At 40.6% G+C, this 19,866-nt stretch overlaps 2 protein-coding genes and 1 long non-coding RNA gene across 3 annotated transcripts; 2 read left to right on the forward strand and 1 right to left on the reverse strand.

Annotated features, from left to right (window-relative positions):
• Positions 1-209: 209 nt before the first annotated feature.
• Positions 210-4,062, forward strand: ccdc28a (coiled-coil domain containing 28A). The gene is made up of 5 exons (XM_088407919.1): positions 210-700; positions 873-1,054; positions 2,930-3,084; positions 3,267-3,289; positions 3,402-4,062. Exons 1-5 carry the CDS (start codon positions 507-509, stop codon positions 3,454-3,456), a joined length of 609 nt encoding a protein of 202 aa, XP_088264045.1. The 5' UTR covers positions 210-506; the 3' UTR covers positions 3,457-4,062.
• A 745-nt stretch (positions 4,063-4,807) lies between these two features.
• LOC148427058 (calcium/calmodulin-dependent protein kinase type 1D-like) lies at positions 4,808-16,320 on the forward strand. The gene is made up of 13 exons (XM_088405100.1): positions 4,808-4,934; positions 6,852-6,953; positions 10,076-10,201; positions 10,634-10,708; positions 10,791-10,929; positions 11,672-11,795; positions 12,489-12,564; positions 12,874-12,986; positions 13,067-13,145; positions 13,499-13,586; positions 14,077-14,414; positions 14,488-14,588; positions 15,650-16,320. The coding sequence occupies exons 2-12, from the start codon at positions 6,868-6,870 to the stop codon at positions 14,543-14,545; spliced, it is 1,302 nt and encodes a 433-aa protein (XP_088261226.1). The 5' UTR covers positions 4,808-4,934; positions 6,852-6,867; the 3' UTR covers positions 14,546-14,588; positions 15,650-16,320.
• Positions 15,649-19,858, reverse strand: LOC148427059 (uncharacterized). The gene is made up of 2 exons (XR_015864004.1): positions 19,822-19,858; positions 15,649-19,432 (listed from the first exon to the last, which is right to left on the reverse strand). It is a non-coding gene; the product is annotated as an uncharacterized LOC148427059 (long non-coding RNA).
• Between the last annotated feature and the right edge of the window lie 8 nt (positions 19,859-19,866).

The following is a 19,866-nucleotide window of genomic DNA, read 5'->3' on the forward strand; positions in this document are numbered from 1 at the left end:
CTTTTTTTTTTTCAAGAAAATCTCGAATTGATTTACATCCTGATGTCATCAAAATCCTTAAATGCAAAAATAAGTTTTCAAAATATGTGTAGTATTGTAAAGAAAACAAACTGTTGAAAGATGTACATGTACAGTACTGTATTTTTTCTTGTTTTAGTGTCATTGATTTATACTCCATACCACTAGATGACGGTAAAAATTCTTAAACATTATTACCCAACCGCTGGTAAAGAGTGGAAGACGAAAACAGGAAGTAATCCGACTTTGCTGCAGATTAGCTATTTGATGAAGAAACAAGCGTCTTTTTCGCCAGTTTTTCTTTTCTTTATTTAAGATCTCCCTCTTGCCTCAGTAATGCGATGAACATTAATAGCTAGCAATCGGCTTAGAGTCTGGTCGCGATCATGTGTGTTCTGTTTAGGATGATTAAAGTTGTTACGCCGGGTGCTGGCTTGTCATGACTTGCGCTTGACCCCGCAAACTGGTCAGTACAGTCGCTTACCGCTATGGAGGAGCGAAAGCTGAAGAGAAAAAGCCCCAGGACCCCCACAACCCCAGCGGCGGCTGCTCCGGTGATGGCAGTAGCGCCGACTAGCACAAGCGGTTCTGCTCGAAAACTTAGTGCTTCCACCGGAGGGAAACATGTCGGCTGCAGCCACGGCACGGGCCAGCATTTAAGCCAGAAAAGCAAGAACAGAAGGTAGAAAGCACACACGGCGTCATTTGATATCTAATGCATCATACGTATGGCACTGTCATGAGTTGTAAATAATTGTGGGTGTTTTTCCCCGTACTCCAAAGCAAAACATTTGAAAATGCACACGGATGAAATGTCCATTGGAAATGTAGCCAGTGATGTTCTTCTTTTACAGGGGGCTTCGTGACAAACCAAAGTATCAGATGGGTTCCGGTGTTCGCTCCAACCAAAACCAGAACCAGGCAGCACCCATCATCCAGCATTCGTTCTTGACTGATGTCTCTGACGTGCAGGAGATGGAGAAGGGACTTCTCAGCCTTCTCAATGACTTTCACTCAGGAAAACTGCAAGCGTTTGGTGAGCTGTAGTGATGATTGTTTGAGCACTGGCACATGCATGTGTCGAGTTAATCCAGAGTCAAGCCTCATTGTCAGGAGAAACCCGTCATGTGTGTCACACAAAGGTGATTGTTGCACTTACTTTATGTGTCTGTTAGTTAGACACCAAATTTGATAATGAAGCACACCCATCAGCAGGTCGTCTCTAGATAATGGATTTCACATTTACAAATTTTAAGGTAATCCCTTCAAATCTGTGTGATTGTGATCCTCAAAAGAAAAGAAATAATTCCAGTTTGTGAGAACATATTTATCTCATATTTCAAAGTAAAGTGTTTGGAGGTTAGTTTTACATTACTGCCAAAGTGGGTACATATTGCTTACTGCCCATCACTCAACATAAAATATATTGGTGTGGGTTCACTCCTCACTCGAGGCGCACAGCATTAAATTGAGATTTTTGTCTATTTTATTTGGAAAGATTTAATTTAATGTTTTCTTTATTTATAAACATACTTCCCTCCATGCAGTGGATTATGCAATTTTGAAATACAGTTTAAGCTACGATGGTTCAACCACACACAAAGGTTGCAATGAAAAATGTCTAGCTAAAGTGTTGATCGAGTTTATCATCTTAGTGTTTAAGCTATGAAACTTTTTTTTTTTTGGGGGGGGGGGGGCATCAGCAGCTTCTGAGGGAATGTTTTCCAAATCTAGAAAATTCAAATTGTTGGGAGAAAAAAAACAAAAGTGTTCTACTGCTAAAACACTGGAGATAAAAACATTCAAAAGAAAATAACTTATTAAAGAACTCTGTGCTTCAAAGACAGCATAAGCAACATCAGTGGCGGTTCGTGACTTGTGATGCGTCCGTGTGATGTCAGACTGTCGAATAAATACCCATCATGCGCGCACGTATGCATTACTGGACAACAGAGGCTATTTTCCGGAGCATTTAAACGTCAATAAACCCTCATCCACATTTAAAACATGTCATTATACGTGATACTGTTAAAACGTTAAAAAAAAAAAAAAAAAGAGTAATAATTTAAAATGAATAGCCACGAAATTTTCTAAAGTCCAAATTACAAATCACAGTTTAATATAAGAAGAACATCATTTTATTTCTTTACTCTGAGTTGAATATGAAAAAAATAAAATAACACAAACATATTAAAAATAAAACAATATATAAAGAAAATGCTATCAGTCGCCAAAACAAACGGCGGTCACCATCGATCAGTCTTTTCAATATCTCCCGATTTTTCTTGACCTCCTCGTGCTCTTTATCTTGACACTGAGATGTAGTCTAATCACTCGGGTGTTCCCAAAGGTTTATTAAAAGCTCCATAGCACATTGAGGAGCTCTCTTTACCTCCGAACTGAGATGTACAATATTGTATATTCCCTGGGGTGTCTCCATAAGTTTTTAAAAGCACCGTAGCACCTGTGTCCAGCCATGCTTTGGCGTCTCGTTGCTACCATGGTTAAACAATTGAAGTTTGCAAATCCAGTGGCATTCCGAGCAGAACAATTTGCAGTGCCCCTCAGAAGCCGTAAGCCAGGGGTACAGCTCATTGTTCATTGATTGGAAGGAGCGGTACAGAAAATTAATGGGTGATAAATATATATGTGCGTGTGTGTGAGTGTGTGTGTGTGTGTATGTTTAATAAAAAAAAATATATACTTTTATTATAGTTATGATAATGTAAGGTTATATTAGGCCAGCAGAGAAGTCCTTACTGGCCCTGACTGGCCACCACTGGTTCACAATAATAACACGCTCATGTTTTCACATTGACACATGTCCACATTTCTCAGATCTATTCCACAATTATTCCAAAAAATTAGAGCAGCTAGCCTAAATAGTTTTTCTTTTTCTTGTCGGTCTCAGGTAATGAGTGTTCCATTGGGCAGATGGAACATGTGCGGGAAATGCAAGAGAAGTTGGCCCGCTTACAGTTTGATCTTTACGGTGAGGAGGATGAAATTCAAGAGGACCAGAGAAAAACAGCTCGAGACACCAACATGGACAAGTTGCTTCTGAATGTAAGACCTTGGATGTTTGACAGTTGCATTGGGTTCCATTGTGGTGCACGATGTATCACAATGTATCAAAAACCGAAGAAGTTGAGCTCTCGAGATTTTATTTCTCTATGTTCTTGGAGAACAACAGGTGGCACTCTTATGGTTCTGAAAAATGAAAAGCTAATTGTTATCTTCCTTTTCAGCTGGAGGAGTTGAGTTCATCGATGTATCCTTGATGGCACCTGCAAAACCTCATGCTAGATGTATGTAAATAAGTCTTCTTGTTGACTTACAGGAATACAAGTGTGCTCGCGTTCTTCCTGATCTTTCCTTTCCAGCCAGAAATTGAATCTGACCGACAGCCAAGAGATGCCAAGGTCTGCCAGCGTGTAACTGCCTCTTGGTGAAAAAACAAAGTTGGGCGCTCCTATCAAGGGTGCTGCCAATCTAATTTTACTAAACATCAAGATCCTAGGAGTTTAGGCTTTAAAATTCACCATTTGCCATTTTAGTTGACTGATCACCAGCATGACTTGCTCTTATAGTGTCCCATAGAGGAAGCGCTAAATTCTAACCAAAGTGATTTGAATTAACTTGACAACCGATTGTTTTGCTACACATAATTAAATAGCACTCCGCTGCACTTTATATTATCATACCAGTCAGTGAAACAGTCAAACTGAGGGGGTTGGGGTGGGGGGGCATTTTCTCTTAGCATCAAGTTTACACTTTTTGTCTTCCCATGTTCTCCATGTTTAGCGCAAGCAGTCTAGTCATCCAAATAATGACTTCACAACCATGCCTTAATTTTTCGTGGGTAATCTAAGTTGTATTGTTTTAAATGAATTGTCTACTTCTCCATATGCAAATTTAATAATCAATCACTTGCTGCTTTGACAGTCTGTTAGTCAATGTTGGGGATGTATCTTCTTTACAGCTTGAACTGTTAAACACACATATGCTGATTTTTTTTTTTTAATAAAATAATTGTGAAACACACTTTTCCTCAAACATTCTTCAGAAACATTCCTTAGCTTTTTGGTAAATGTTTTGATTAAAAAAAAAAAAGCCAACCAACTGGACAGACCAGGGCCATGAGAGACCTGTCTATCAGGACGGTATGAGTCATCCAGGTTCACAAGAAGTGAAACTGAGTAAAACAGTACTCAATATAATATCATTCATTTGTTCATGTAGTGTATACCAGCACACAAGGTAACGAAGGTATCGTCTAAATGTGTATCGACCTTTTGGGACATTTCCGTCGTAAGGCGTTTATGACATGTGCTGTATCGTAAAATACACATTTGAATTTGGATTTCATCAGACGTTCCCCAAGCTCCATCTTGTGTTGAAAGCACGAAACTACACTGCGCATGATTGAATTAAACACACACACACACACACACACACACCAGCTATATGCGTAAAATGTTATTTAAAAACAAAGAGTTGACAAAACAGATGGAGTAGGTGAAACGTACATGACCGGTCGACGGGCTTTTCGTCCAAATCATGTGAAGATGCTGGCTACAGGAGGGGCGCTGTGTGAAGGAATGTGTTGATGCGTGTCCATGGCGACCCGGCGCTACACACTAATTGCGCATATTGACGATATTTGTTATTGTCGAGCGCTAAATCGGGATTCCGCGTGACTTTTGAAATACTTCATCAATGGAGAAGAAGAAGCTGAACACAAATGCTCGATTCAGCTGCTGGACTCCTTTGAGCAACTACGCAGGAAACGTGCAGGTCAGAGCACCAATAGGCCCCGCCCCTTCCCCCGCCTCCATCTTCATCCTTCAGTTAAACGCGTGGTTCCAGTCGTGCCAGTGTGATCACGCAACAGAGCTCCAGCAGCAATTCTCCAGGTGAGTCATGTTGAAGATATTGATCGTTAGACTAGACACTTGATTGACCCTGTATGATAAATCAAATTGTTACATTAGCAATATTAGCACGTGAGGTTTTCATTTTAACAAAAGTACGTACGGAATAGAAGAGGGTCATTGAGGAAGTATTGTGTGATCCTAATCGTATTTTTGGTCCAAAAAATAAAACTCTGATGCTCAAAATGTTGCTATGCTGTGTGATACATAATTAATATAGACGCCAGTGAATTATGGAACGCTAGCTTGCACAATATTTGAGAAATTGGGGTAAAGTTGAATCGTTAAACGTTTTAAAGATGGATTTAAGCAATATGTACCGAAACCGTATGAAATATGTATGACTAACACTTCAATTCCGAGACTCAAAATAGTGAAAGGCGTGTTTGTCTTGTTTTTGAGCAATGAGTGCGGATTGCGATATTTGCATCATTTTGCACGTTGTGTTCGAGCGGCGTCATTATTACAAGATTTGCTGTCTTTTTGTGTTCGAGTGCATGCTGCTGCTTGCATTGTGCCGAACTATCTTGACATGACGAATTTCAATTTGTTTCCTGTCAGTTCAATGAAATATGATGCACGCTCTTTAAGCCGTCTACGGAAAACATGAAGGAATACCTCTTGCCTTGTTTTAATTTAAGGAAACTGTTTACATAAGTTGCATGTGAGGCTTTTGAGAGCACCAATTGAGCAGATGAAGACTTTCTAATCCATTATATAAGAGGAAAGAGGGCAGGAGAGCAAAGTGGTTGACCTTCTCTTTTCAAGCGTTCCTAATCCGCCCCGAGTTTCTTTCCACATTAAAGTCATCACGATTATGTCTATACTAAATACCTTTCATTCCATTTACTGTTTACAAATGTGACCTGTTGAATGTGCTTTTGTGGCTTTTTGAGCACATGCGTTTATATTCCAGACATACCACTCTGTTGCAAGACATCCTCACACACGTCCTCAAATATTCACTTATCATGGTCCGTTCCTCCTCCTTCCACTAGAAGGCAGTGTTCCACTCGCCATTGAACTTGAACGAGTCGTCTCCCGCTTTTTTTTTTAAATTGCAAATTGAAAAATGAAAATGTGTTGGGGTTTTTTCTGAGAATTTCTGTCATGTATTTAACACAAGTTAGGAAACAAAATACGACCCAAATTTGTTTCGCTCAAGCTTACGCCACATTGAGAAGATGTCTTTCTTTTTCTACTTTTACTACTTTTAATGTTCTTCTTCAACCAAGAATAAAGAGCATTTTCTGGGTGAATGCAAAACAAACCTTGAGGGTTCTTTCCAGACTTGCGTTAGCAAAGGCTAAAATTAGCAAAGGCTAATTTTCCATCTTACAAATTCAGATTTTAAACGAGAAGCGGGAGACAGCTCGTGTTTCCATTCAATGAAGACAGAACATTTTCAAATAGTTAGTCAAGAAAAATGCCTATTACACAACATCAACAAGCATGTCTGAAATTTGCTGACATTTGTGAATCTGAAAAACGTGTGAAAATTGTGAATATATTTGTGTGAGTAAATCTCTATAATTTGTCCTGAGGTCAAAAGCTCACGATTTTTATTTAAGGCAGCAATTCTTAAAGATTGGTTTAGCTCACGGGCTCCCTCCAGTGGTATGTGAAAGAATTACTGAATGTAATGTTCAAACTGCATACATAGTGTTGTTTTCTTCTACATGGAGTCTGACAGCAAAAGTTTGAAAACATGGCCGCTAACATGCCAGAAGAAATTGTTTACGGAGGCCTCAGCAAACCCATCGCGATAATCCTAAAGGATTTTGCGGTCTTCACATGAAGATGGGATTAATGCTGCAATCGCGCGTGCGTCAATCTCAATTGTCCTGTGGCACAATTTGCGTGCAGGGACTCAATTCAAATTGTTCCTCTGTTTCAAAGGAGGCTCGCTGCCGACATGGGGCGTCAGGAGGCCGACCACGTGTGGAAAAAAAACACGCAAGACATCCAGGAGATTTTTGACTTCATTGAGGAGTTGGGATCGTAAGTGCACGCAACTCTCATGTAAATTCCTACTTTGCTGTGTGTGTGTTTACCTTAATTACTTTTTCTTCACCCTGGGGTGTGTGCATTTATCTATTAACGTCAAAAACTCTGTTTTTTGTTTGGAAACCCTCTCACAAAGTAGCAAAGGCGATATTGAATGTATACCTGTGCGTTGTTATATTTATCTGGGCTAGTAATAACATCCTAGGTCAATTCGTCCCAGGGTCGTGTATAATTATCCAAAAATATTAAAAAATTGGCAAAAAAAAAATTAAACATTGTGAAAAAATGTGCTGTTTTTAATGGATATGTTGATTAAGTAGTCTAGTACTAAATGAACTACATTGCATTCAACGTTTACTTTAAGCTTCAAAAGAGTCAGTTCGACTCACAACAATTATACATACATTAGTCCTCTTTAAGCAGGCCCAAAAGAATATTAGCCATTATATATAGTTTTTTTTTAATTTATCATTTCCAGACCTGAGCAAGGATGCTGCTTGTGACATCACAGTCTGTTTCCTAAGTTGATTCGCTGTGTGGGAAAAATTTTTGGTTTTTAATCAAGCCATTCTCATGTTTGGTTTTCAATTCCATTTTGGCTCATCTCTTAAAAAGTGCTGCTATCGTTTTTAAAGGTACAGAGTTTAAATTATGTTTTGATGTAATGATGTTAAACTATAAACAAACTTTTCTTTTTAGATATAAATCTCACTAAACCGTTTTTTTTTTTTGCTTTGCTACTGGAAATAGTATTCAATTGGTTCTTTTAACCTTTGACAGTATTTGTCTATTTTTTATTATATTTACTTGTCTAACTAGGGCAAAATATATGTTTGGCTGGGCATAATAATATTTTAAAAAATCATCAATGACTTAGTTATCACACTTTTAAGAGCTTTTTGCAAGGCTCAAATCCTGAAAGTGTCACAAAAAAAAAAATACCACCCAGGGATGTGGAACTGCTAAACAAGCAAAAGAGCATGTTAAATTGTATTTTTAATTTTTCTTTCGGCCCCCATTTTCTTGAACTTTCAGGCCCTCAGCACAAAACTTTGGACATCACAGATATAGAACTATGAAAAATGCGTTTCTGCCACATGAGGCAACGCAATTGAGGACATTTTGTCCCACGGTTGAAGTTCAGACGACTGCTTTGATGGGATTACGACGCCGAGGCCTACTTTAGGGACGATTAGACATGGCGGCTGTCGCGGGACTCGTCTGACCCAGCCAAGGGCGGCGCCGGGTTCATCTGCTTGTTGACTCGGCCATTCACAGAAACAAGAAAATGGATCAGTTAAGCCGTGCCCTGGGTGTGTGACCTTCACACACTTATAAGGACCTGAAGGATTTATTTTGCATTTGCAGGCGTAAATGGAGGATGAACGGCTCCTTACAAAAAGAAGAGTCGTTCAAAAGACTCGGTCTGTCCATGATCATCACATGACTTCATGGATTGGTGCTCCAAGGAAAAGTGCGAGGACCCAAATTTGTTTGTTAGACATTTTGTGTGTCCCCGCAGGCTCCCGTAAATATTGTTCAAAACTGTTAATTTCACGCTGGCATGTTTGTGATTCGTGATTGAGCCAAAATGCAAAGCTTTGCAAACGTGCTGAGTGAACAACAATGTAGATTGGCGTGAGTGATGCTGGCGGAAAGTCAATCCAAGAGGGAGCAATTGCACTTCTGCTTTCCCATTGGGCCTCATCACTCCATCAGCCGCATCCACCCGCAACCTTACACGCACTCACGCACGCAGACGGCAGCCGCCAAGACGCTCCTTTCACCTTCCCGTTGCTGCAGCATTTGCAAATCTTTGCCTACCTAGTCCCATTTGAGCGTTCCTGCCACAAACCTTCTCCCGAGGGCTCATCAGAGTGGGAAAATGAGCGATGGTAACCATGGAAACAGCGCTTTACCGGTGGGAATCGCGATGCCGTGTGCTCGTTAAGCTGATTGGTGCAATTTTGTAACTTCATTGCTGCCCGCTAATTGCTTGAGCATTTTCCCATTCAAATCTGGCTCGCAAGCAAATTCAACCAACTCAAAACTTAAGTTGGATTTTAAATGAAACAATCACATTATAATAGTGATCTTACATCTCCGATGAAAATTTGTATTTCCATCGTATCTCCCCGACATAGGCCAGCTATAGTTGAAACACGCCCCATATTTTTTTCTTTTGGCAATGTCTATGTACCTCTGGATTCTTCTGTTGCTTTGCTGTGCTTAGAAGTGTTTTAAAAAAGAAGAAATTAAAACCTAAGCTTTTCCACCCCAATTCAGATCAACCGAAAATGAACACGTAATTTCCACAGCTTGCTTGTCATTTATTGGAGCAAAAAGAAATACATAGTACTATATGTAACACAACAAATTGCACAATAAGCAGAAAGAAAAGCCTTGGATTCATGAAGGCCTCCATGCAAGTGGGTCAGTATCAAACAGTCGGAGTGGGAGTGCGCCACAGCCTGTCAGCGAGCCGCATGAAGGCGCAAAGGAGCTTGCTGTGTCTTAAGTGGTCCAGCGTGTGCCGGCCGCCTCCGTGACGTCAGGGACGGAGGCTAATCCGTCCGCTGGGACAACTATTCCCAGCGCGGAACATCACCTCTCATGCCCCCGACATGTCAATGCCTCATACTAAGTACCCATACTTAGTCTCTACTTACTTAGAACGGGGTTCTGCGGATACAAGCTAAATTTAATTTTATGTTTTGAAATGGTACATCTTTCTTTTCAAATCAAGAGCAAATGAATTGGAACATCAAGTTAAACTGTTAAAGTAACTCCTTTGCAAAACATATGCTTTTATTTCAATACAAATTGTTGGAAAGTTGCTGCATTAATGACAAACCAGCTACAAATAAAACTGATGACGTTACATGATCTAGCTCTTCTAAAATACACTGTGAAATACTTCTACAAATGTCATTTTAAAGTTCAATAAATCTGACTTGACGCAGCATTTTGTTTCAAGTCATATTTTTCTTCATCCACGGATACCGTGCACTGGTTCGGGTTAGTAAAAAAGGATGCGAAAACACCGGTCTAAATGAAGCCGTAAAAAAACAATTTTGGAGCTAATCCTGGTTGTTTGTGTCCATTGAATGCAACAGAGGGGCCTTCTCCGAGGTCTTCATGGTGAGGGAGAAGAAGACGGGAATGACCTTCGCCATGAAGTGCATTAAGAAGAAACAAGCCAGGGACCTGCATCTGGAGAACGAGATCGCCGTGCTCAGGAGGTCGGTTCCAATGAAAAATATTAACAATTAAAAATATCCTATTGCTACTTTATGTGGTAATAAAACAGGTATACAATGTGGATAGTTCCCCGTATTTCTACACAATAGGTGATGTAATATATAAGGACTTTTTAATGAAGGAGAGACTCCCAACATAATTTAGCATACACTTTGTATTTCAAAAGATTTCACCATACATTTGACTTGGCGTTTGATTTGTCTCGTACCAAACAAAACACATTTTTTTCTCATTGAATGTTACTGCCTTTTAGAATCTATAATCAATTTATTTCCCACAATACCTAGAAGCTGTTCCAAACTTCTCCAGAGAAGTATCGAGTACTTCATACAAACTTTAGATTTTCATATTTACGGGGATATGTGTAGAAAAATGAACTTTCTTTTTGTATTCTATCATTTGCGGTGTAACAGAATCCAACACGAGAATGTCATTGGAATGGAGGATTTCTACGAAAGTCCGACTCATTTCTACCTGGTCATGCAACTGTGAGTTGAAATTGCGCCCGAATCGGCCGAGGGAGTTTGGAAAGTATGATTGACGCCGATGTGTGTGTGTGCGCGTCCACAGCGTCTCCGGCGGTGAACTCTTCGACCGCATCCTGGACCGAGGCGTTTATTCGGAGATGGACGCCAGCCGCGTGATCCAGCAGGTGCTGCGCGCTGTCAACTACTTGCATCAAAGCAACATTGTGCATCGCGACCTCAAGGTACAACTTTGCTTCCAGAAAGTCGTTTTTTTTTTATATTACTGTATATGTTACTGCCTTATTCTAGAAAAACTGGTCCTCGAAATCCTCCAGGCAATTAAATCAATTTTGGGATGGTTCAGGAACAAAATAAATTGTGGAAAACGTTCCTGATAATGGTTTTCAGATTCATAAACATTTTAATAAATCAACTTTTCCATAATAATTTAACACTTTGTGCGTATTTTGTCCAATCATTTGATCTTTACATCAAAGGCATTTCATATTAAAGGGAAAACATTGAAAGAAGCTACAAGGGAGCTGAAATTTCACCCAGATGGGGACAACATGTCAAATTTCAACATGGCACGACCGCTTAATTATCACACTACCAAGTGTGTGCTAAAATCTGACTGATTGATATGAAAGGAAATGACCCAAAAAGTCTTAAACCTAGAGAAATCGGGGAAGATAATTGATAATTGAATATCTGCTTGAAAGAGACAATTTACCTTTTTAAACTTTAAGAGATAAATTGTCCAGCTATAAAATACTGTACTATACTATATTATAAACACTATAATATTAATATTGACATACAAATACCCTTCAAAATGAGAAATATGTGAAATAGTACAGTAACTGAGATTGTTGATTGCTGAGATTTCACATTAGCATGCTAACCAACCACTGCCTCTTAAAATGATACTAAACTTAGAAGCATTTTTTTTTGTATCATGATGCGCATTTTGTCTTTGTGCAGCCAGAGAACATTCTGTACTACAGCCCAGAGGAGGACTCCAAGATTATGATAAGTGATTTTGGCTTGTCCAAGATGGTGGACAAAGGCATTATGTCCACCGCCTGCGGCACACCAGGTTACGTTGGTGAGGAAAAATCATTAAGCATCCTTATTACTGTCAGTTTTGTACCTTAAAAGTGATAATCCAGTCAAAGTACAACAGTCAAAATTGCCTTGTAGAATCCCATGTAAGTCTTTTAACATTTGCTGTCATATTACAACATATTACATTTACTCTTTTAGTGCCATGGATGAAAATTTTCGTCCTGTAAAATACTTCGGTTGCTTACCAAGAATGATTATGTTTCTTGTTTTTTTGGGGGTTTTTTTGGGGTGGATAGATGACACTCGTGGCCAGCGCTCCTCTTATTATGCCGATTGAACACTGTTGTAATGTAGTTATATTCGTACGCAAACTGTTATTTTGCTAGCAAAAACACATTTTCACTGTTTTTGTTCATGTTTTATAGAAGGGATGGCCTGTTTAGATGTTTCAGATGCTACCACAAAAAACGATTGTATCAAAGTCGCTGTTGTGCAGAAAACACAACTACAGAAAAAAGCTAATTTTCTCCTTTTGTCCAAATAGCTCGGTGTCACTCAAATGACCTATTTTCAAACAGTGATTACTAAAGAACAGAATAAGCCAGAATATTTTTAGTTTTTCTAGGTAAAGAATTCATGTGATTCATGTGAAGGACGGAAGTGAGAAAATTAGGTGCTAATTTGTGGCTTTCTTTTGCACGAGCGATTGTTGACGACGATTCTTTCCTTTCAGCTCCTGAGGTGTTGGCTCAGAAACCTTACAGCAAGGCTGTGGACTGCTGGTCCATTGGTGTCATCACGTACATCCTGTGAGTGGCATTCAAAATCTAAACAGTCCCTCATTCTGCTCTACAACACCCCCGTACCGCCCGTGCAGAGTAAATACATGACCACATTATTTGAGGAGCTCCTTACTTTTGAGTGTTCATAATGTATCGGGGTACAATTATTAGTAGTCAGAATTTCAAACTGGAGTTACAGGAATATCTACAAATAAATTGTCGATATCTGAAATGTTTACCTAGTCAAAATCTGCAAGACATATTCAGCCAAGCTGTTTCCGGTTCAGAGGACTCGTCAGTCTCACAAATATATCCAAACATTTTTTTTCTTCACAGATTGTGCGGCTATCCTCCTTTCTACGAAGAAAGCGAGACGCGCCTCTTCTCCAAAATCATCAATGCGCAGTATGAGTTTGACTCGCCCTTCTGGGACAACATCTCAGATTCAGGTAAGAGTGGCTGAGTCGACCGCGAGTGCCGGCGTCTCTCGTCCGGCATCTGACGTCCCCACCTTTCTTGATGGATGCAGCCAAAGATTTCATCCGAAACATGATGCAGAAGAACCCCCTCTTGCGCTATACCACCGAGCAGGCGCTCAGGCACCCCTGGTAAGTTCAAGCTAGCCTTACTCGCAAACTCAGTGGTGTCCGAAGTACGGCCCTTTGCAGCCCGCCATCCACCTTTTAGTGGTCCGCAGCATATACTAAAAAGCAAAAACACATTTTGACATAGCCTGCAATACTTTTAAAAAATGAATACTATGTCATGTTTTATGGTAGGCAGCTTTAGAGGGATTCATAATTTTTAACCATTAAATTGAATACTGTATATTTCTCCTCATTTTTGTCCTTGCTACTTAGACCTAATTTTTGGCTAATTGGTGCTTGCGTTGCTCACGTAAGCAAAGAAGAGCGCTCGTCAGTGGGATGAAAAAATCTATTTGTGTTTCCTGCTCTTCTAGGATTATTGGAACGACGGCCCGCAGCCAAGACATCTACTATTCAGTCAGCGAGCAGATCCAAAAGAACTTTGCCAAGTCCAAGTGGAAGGTCAGTACTGGCCGATTTGTTGCCATTGATTGGTTAAGCTCATTGAGGGCCGGTTGTTTTCGCTCAATCAATCGGGCGACTGCCTCAATCCCTTGATAATGATTAAGGGCAGTTGAGCTCGTTTTGTAATCAAGGTCACCGATGACGGCTTTTCGCCGGCACTTGACGATTAAACCTGGCGGAGTGTTTGCTTCTAATCTCACCTGTTTGAACAGCAAGGAAAACAGAAGTCTTTCTGCCCACCTAAAATGTAGAAATTTGAAAATATTTTCAATCACGATACAAAGTTAGACAACACTGAGGCTTTTGCAGGTCACTGAGTTTGCGTTCATCATGCAGACAAAGAATAGGAGAGTTAAAAAAAAAAATCTCAACGTGAGGGAACACTGTAATGAAAATAATCATTTTTAATTTGACCAAACACGGGTTTCTTTGACGTGTTTAACTAAAGAGACATTTCCGATTGACCTGAAGTGGTGTGTGTTGCCAGCAAGCCTTCAATGCCGCCGTGGTCATCAACCACATGAAGAAGCTGCAGCTGGCGCACGCGGCGGCCCAGCGGGTCCCCGCGCCAGCCTGCATTCCGGATATCCACGTGGTGGAGGCGTCCTCCCCGCTGGTGCGGCACCAGCGTTCCCTCGATGCGCACGACCACCGCCAGGAGGACCCTGCCAAGACGGCTGCTGAGCACATGAGCCTGCCCGCCAGCCACGTGGACCTCAGGTGCCACTTCCACCCGCTGAAGGTCAGCCACAGCACGCAGCATGCGCCCGCCATGGGCGAGACGCCCAAGTACATCTGCCAGTCGGAGCCCGCCAATCTCAACGGGTGCGTCTGCCTTTGCGCCCCTCCGTCTTGAGTTCACCTGGCTGACGCCAGCCTCCTCTTCTTTACTTTTCAGCTCCGCCAAAAACCGAAATGGGAGGAGCCTGCAGACCAGCGTCTGCTCCGTCATGTGAAGCCGGGAGCAAGTTGACTTATGGAAAAAAAACTTTTTTCTCGGTAGGTAATTTCTCCTGTCACTTCCATGCCGACAAATGGGGCGGATGGTCGTGATGTGACGTTCACGCATTCGAACGACTCTTTGTTCCGAACGATGGGACTCGTCTTTTTAAAGAGCAGTTCATTCCCCCCTTCCGCCGTTCATCACGCACCTTTTTGACCTTCTTTTTGTTAAGCTCTGGAGCAAGTGCAAAAAAAGCCACACAGGGACACAGAGAGAGGAAGGAAAGGGCAAAGGTGGAGTGGAGGAACTGGCAAAGACAATGTGGAGACATGAGTGGCTACAGACTCCATTTGATTGAAATGTTTTGACAAAGGCTATCACATCTGATGATGCATGAAACGTTCTGCATTTTTTATGTTTTGAAGAGAATAAGAAGTTATTGAATGTTTGTTTTTCAGATGTGTCCATATGTCAAAATAAAGTCATGTTTGGAACAATTCCCAACAAGCTTAATTATACTCGCTACTTACAATATTTTAGAGGACAATATTAAATGTCACGTCTTTTAAACAGTTAAAGAATGACATAAATTGCAAATTATCACTAATTCCAATGTGTCTTTTATGAGTAAAAAAATGTTTTGAACTTAACTAAAGCAACGTGAAAGAGGCTGTTTTTTGAACGGCTCTTTCTAGCGAATGGTTTGTCAAGAACGGCTCCTGAAGTCCGACCGACATCCCAACGATGCAAGTGCGCCCTCTAGCGGTACACCAAAGAATCATAATCCAACGTGCAATCTGTTACACAGGCTAAAAACAATATTTAAACCAGTATTGAGCAAAGTTAACAAGTGTACATTTTAATTAAAATGCATTTTTGCAACTGTTTATTTTCCAATTCTGATTCAGGTCTAGTTTAACTGAATGGAATTATTGTTGGAATAAAGTTTTCCAAACGCTGCTTCTGGTGCATGTGATGAAATTTCCAGTTGCCAGCAGGTCTTTTCACAATAACCTTTGTTTACTCATGAACGTCTTTGAACGAATGGACAAAGTCAAAAGAAGTTCTTAAGGCCGTGAACAAGGCCACTTACTGAGCGCCTTTGCTCCCTCTGCAGGTCATGTGTTGCTCTATTGAGCAGCTCAGCAGCGCCACCCAGCGATCGCCTGACCCTCTGATGGATCCGAGCCATCTGCAAAGTCCTGCCGCAGCCTGCGAGACACATTTGTCATTTTTGTCCATGTCTCGGTGTAGTAACGAAAGTGCCTAGGAGTCCCCGCCCTCCCGAAAATTGAGAGTAAGCAAACATTTGCACGCAAATATATTGCACTTGATGGACTTGTTTCAAGTTTACTCGTTGACTTTATACTCAGTTTGATGAAAAAGATGGACGATTACACTTTTTAGACATTTTTCAAAGCGGGGTTGATTTATTCCTAATTAAATCCTGTGCAAAATGTTCAAATGGCAATAATGTTTATCAATTTTGAATCTGTTTTATGCGGTGACAACATTCACAAATAGGTATTCATAGCTTGTACATACATTGCTTTAAATGCTACAATGAAGTAGTGACTATTGTAAAGGCGTCTTATGAACCAGCTATCCAACATTCTGACTCTTGTGCAAAACCTCCAAATGACAAATTAGTTAATACCAGTTATTTGCCAGCCGTGGTGTGACTCTAGTCTGGGTTACGGTTAACCCGTTTCCCCAAATTTATCATGGTTAATTGCATTTTTCAACAACACAAAAATGGTAAAACAAATAAAACAAAGTTTCAAAACATTGCTTTTGTTGCTCCTTAATATGACTCCTTTCCTATTTTATTTTCATTTGCCAAAGAACTACAAATAATACAGTGTTTGAACTTGGATTTGCAAAGTGCTCATTTTTTTTCTTCATTTTCCAGCAAGCCTTTGAGCAACTTTCAAAAGTGAAACTACAAAAAACATCCATCTTTGTCTTTTTGCTGGTGGCTCCTCTGTTACTTTGATTGAATTGAGTTAATTATTTTTAAACGCTTGATAAATTTGAATTAATCTCCGTAATTAATGCTTTAACTGTGACAGTCCTAATAATAGTTATTTAAATGTACATATGTGGAATTGATTGCTGCATGAAGTGTTCACGAAAGGGCTGTCCTGAAATTGTTTTGTTTGGCCAAATAAATCATTATTTGGTGTGATTTCAACATGTGCAACAATTTATGAAGTGTCAATTTGAAATTTACAAAAAAAAAAAGTCACAATTTACAACCTAAAGCACCCATAACCAGGAAATTAAACCTCTCGTTGACTGAATGCCATGACTGCAATATACTTTTATTTTGAAGTTGGCTGTCGTAGCAGTGGTTGCCACTAGCTAGCTTTACTCCTCCTAGCATATTTATTATTGCCATTACATCACTTCTCTACCAGCATTGACACATAAAATCCAATTTCAATCGCTGATTAAAATGTTGTCATTGTATGATATGGTAGAAGTGTCCAGCTTTAGCACTAGCCGCTAACTGCGCGGTATATTCAAATGCAGTCAGGCATGTCAAACTCAGGCAGAAAAGAGGTCCATCTATGCATTAACAATTGCAATTACCTAAACAATGTGGACGGGGTTTCTTCCGATAAAAGCTGACATTTACCAAGAACAATGAGGGGTTCAAGTTCTTTGTTTTTTTTAGTTTTTTTTTACCTAGTTCCAATCAGTCACTTATGTTTACAAGACTTAATAAGGCTTCTATCTTTCATTCTTGAGGTTGATATGTCAACGAATCATAATAGAGAATAGAGTAGCAGTTGTGTTCCAGATTTATTCATTTATCAATCAGGAAGTGAGGAAGTCTCGTAAGCGCGCCTCTCCTTCTTCATGATGTGGTTCTTATGACGAAGGGCCATGAAACATAAACTGTATACATTCATCCAATACACATGGTTCATTTCGATAGAACATATCTAACGTGTACTTAGAGCTCTGGTCGCCCCATCGTGTGCAATTGTAGGGGCTTTCACTTGTGATTTTACAGTAAATCCACTCTTTTATTACCATAAATTCACCTTCCCAATTCCTCTCTGAAATTATGACGATCAAATCATTGTCAATCAAATCGTTTTGAATTACAAATCAAAATCGGTTCTGAAATGAATCGCAGACCCAAAAGTCTTGAACGACTCACGAGACAGTCAGAGTCCCACCTCTTCTGGTCTTTGCTCAGATGTTGTCCAACTACTTGCGATTGCCTGTGGGCTCGCAGCCGGCCTTTCTGGTCAAAGGTGAGACGGACGAGCGTCATCAACACACGGACGGCGCCGACTTTCCACACGAGATGTGGAAGGCGACCCGGTGAGGTGGCGCGGGGACAAATGACATCAAGTGTCTCTGTGACAAAGAGCAGACGCCTTTCGCAAGTCAGCAGCCCCATCACGCACGCCACGCCAGCAAGCCGGTCCAAGGTTTTGCCTGTCACAGCCTCTCAGCTCGCGGAGTCATCGCTTGCTTTGATCAGTTTGTTCTAGATGATCAATATTGTGTACAAAATGACGCAATTATCCAAATGGTTCTTGCGGTGACAGGACAGTGATCCATTCTGACGACGCTTTGGGTAATCATTCCACCCACGGATCAGTCAAGTCAAGTATGTCAAATGAAAAAAAAAACTTTGCTGGTTGTTGGCTTTATTTGGGCTTTTCCCTGCCAGAGCTGCTCATGAATATGGATTTGATGGCCCCGGTGGGAGTGGGCCAGTGGTTGCTTGACATATAAAGCGTACCATCAGCTGTGGAGACTGCCTGCGGATGCCTGATCGCGTCCGACCGCCACCGTCACAAACCGGAGAAAGGCCTTTTGCGGTAAGTGCCAGATTGTAATTGCTACCTCAAACAATCTTGACTTAGTTCAGACCTTCTCAAATCGTAGGGTGCAAGGCAATGCCAGAGGGGGCACAGATGACCCCGGGAAAAGGTTTGATTTTGCCATGTGAAGTACAATTGCAATAAAATAAGGATTGGCATCATTTTTTTTTTCATTTCGGGCACTTTGATGCACTTGATTATTTCTATTGGTTTAGACTAAGGCTGTAACCTGTACAAACGCTGTAAAAAAAAGTAGTTAACAAGTTAATTTATATTGCTTGTTTCTTTTGTTAATGTTAAAACGGACACAGTTTTATGTATACGTACATGATAATAATCATATTTATCGTCTGTGCGATATAATTGAGAAGCGCTGACTTAAACGAAATGCATCGGCATGCACTTTTAGTGTGAGTGATGTGTATAGAGCGATGACATAAAACTCTGTTCATGACCTTAAATTATTGATTACTTTAGAACTTAATTCATTTAGTGCCATCCTTGAGTTTTTTGAAACAAAAAATATACTCTAAGTAATTGGGTTTGAATGTCTAGACTTGTAAACATCAATAAAAATAAAAATGTCATTGAGTTGAATGAGTTAACTTGGCCAGCAGTTAATGACAAAGCAATCCGCTTCCATGATTCCTAATAAGCGGTATTGGCGTCGCGGTATCGGCCCAGAACAAAACTTCTCGGTCTATCTGAAATGCAGTTGACGGGGGAGATGATCCAATTGGTCAAGAAGACGGCACAAAGGCGTCCCGGGCGGGGCCTACTGAAAGTCTACGCGCTGGGCTCGGCTCTGGTGATGCTGGGAGTGCTAGGAGGACTGCTGGAGTTGGCCCTCATGGTCCCGGAGCAGCGGGACACTGACCAAGATGCCAAGGCACAGAGACGCGCATCCGGCACTGTGTCGCTTTGCGCAGCAAACATGTGCCAATGGGCGCTCTAGCGCCTGCACGCCAGCCGCTCGCTCTCTCGCTCGCCCCCTCGTGGCCAACTTACTCACCAAATAAACTCACGTGCGTTTTGTCTCCCACATTGTTTATCTGTTGTGGCAGCAAACACAACGTACGAGTTTGACATTAAGAGAATTATACTTGGTTGTTGGACTTGATTTTCTTTTCAAGTGTGTTATTGACTTTTCGAACTGTGTTTTTTAAGGAACTTGTCGAACGAAATGTAGTTAAATGTCCGTGTCATTTTTTTAAGGAAACACTATAGAAAACATGAATAGAAAACGAACAATACGTTTACAGGGGTTTATACAAATTAAACTGCGTGTTTACGAATACAACTCAACGTGCATATCTCATCTCACTCTCATTACGGATTTGTGAATTTTCCTTGCACACTTACGACTCTTGTTACGCATTTGTCACCGTGGTTAAGGATTCTTTTAACACATTTGTGAATTTAAATACGTATTTGTAAATACCTTTGCTACAATAATGGTCCGTAGAGGAAGGAGTTGGCGACGGAA

This window comes from Hippichthys cyanospilos, chromosome 2 (assembly GCF_059441005.1).
Source record: "Hippichthys cyanospilos isolate Australia breed blue-spotted pipefish chromosome 2, RoL_Hcya_1.0, whole genome shotgun sequence".
Classification (NCBI taxonomy): domain Eukaryota; kingdom Metazoa; phylum Chordata; class Actinopteri; order Syngnathiformes; family Syngnathidae; genus Hippichthys; species Hippichthys cyanospilos.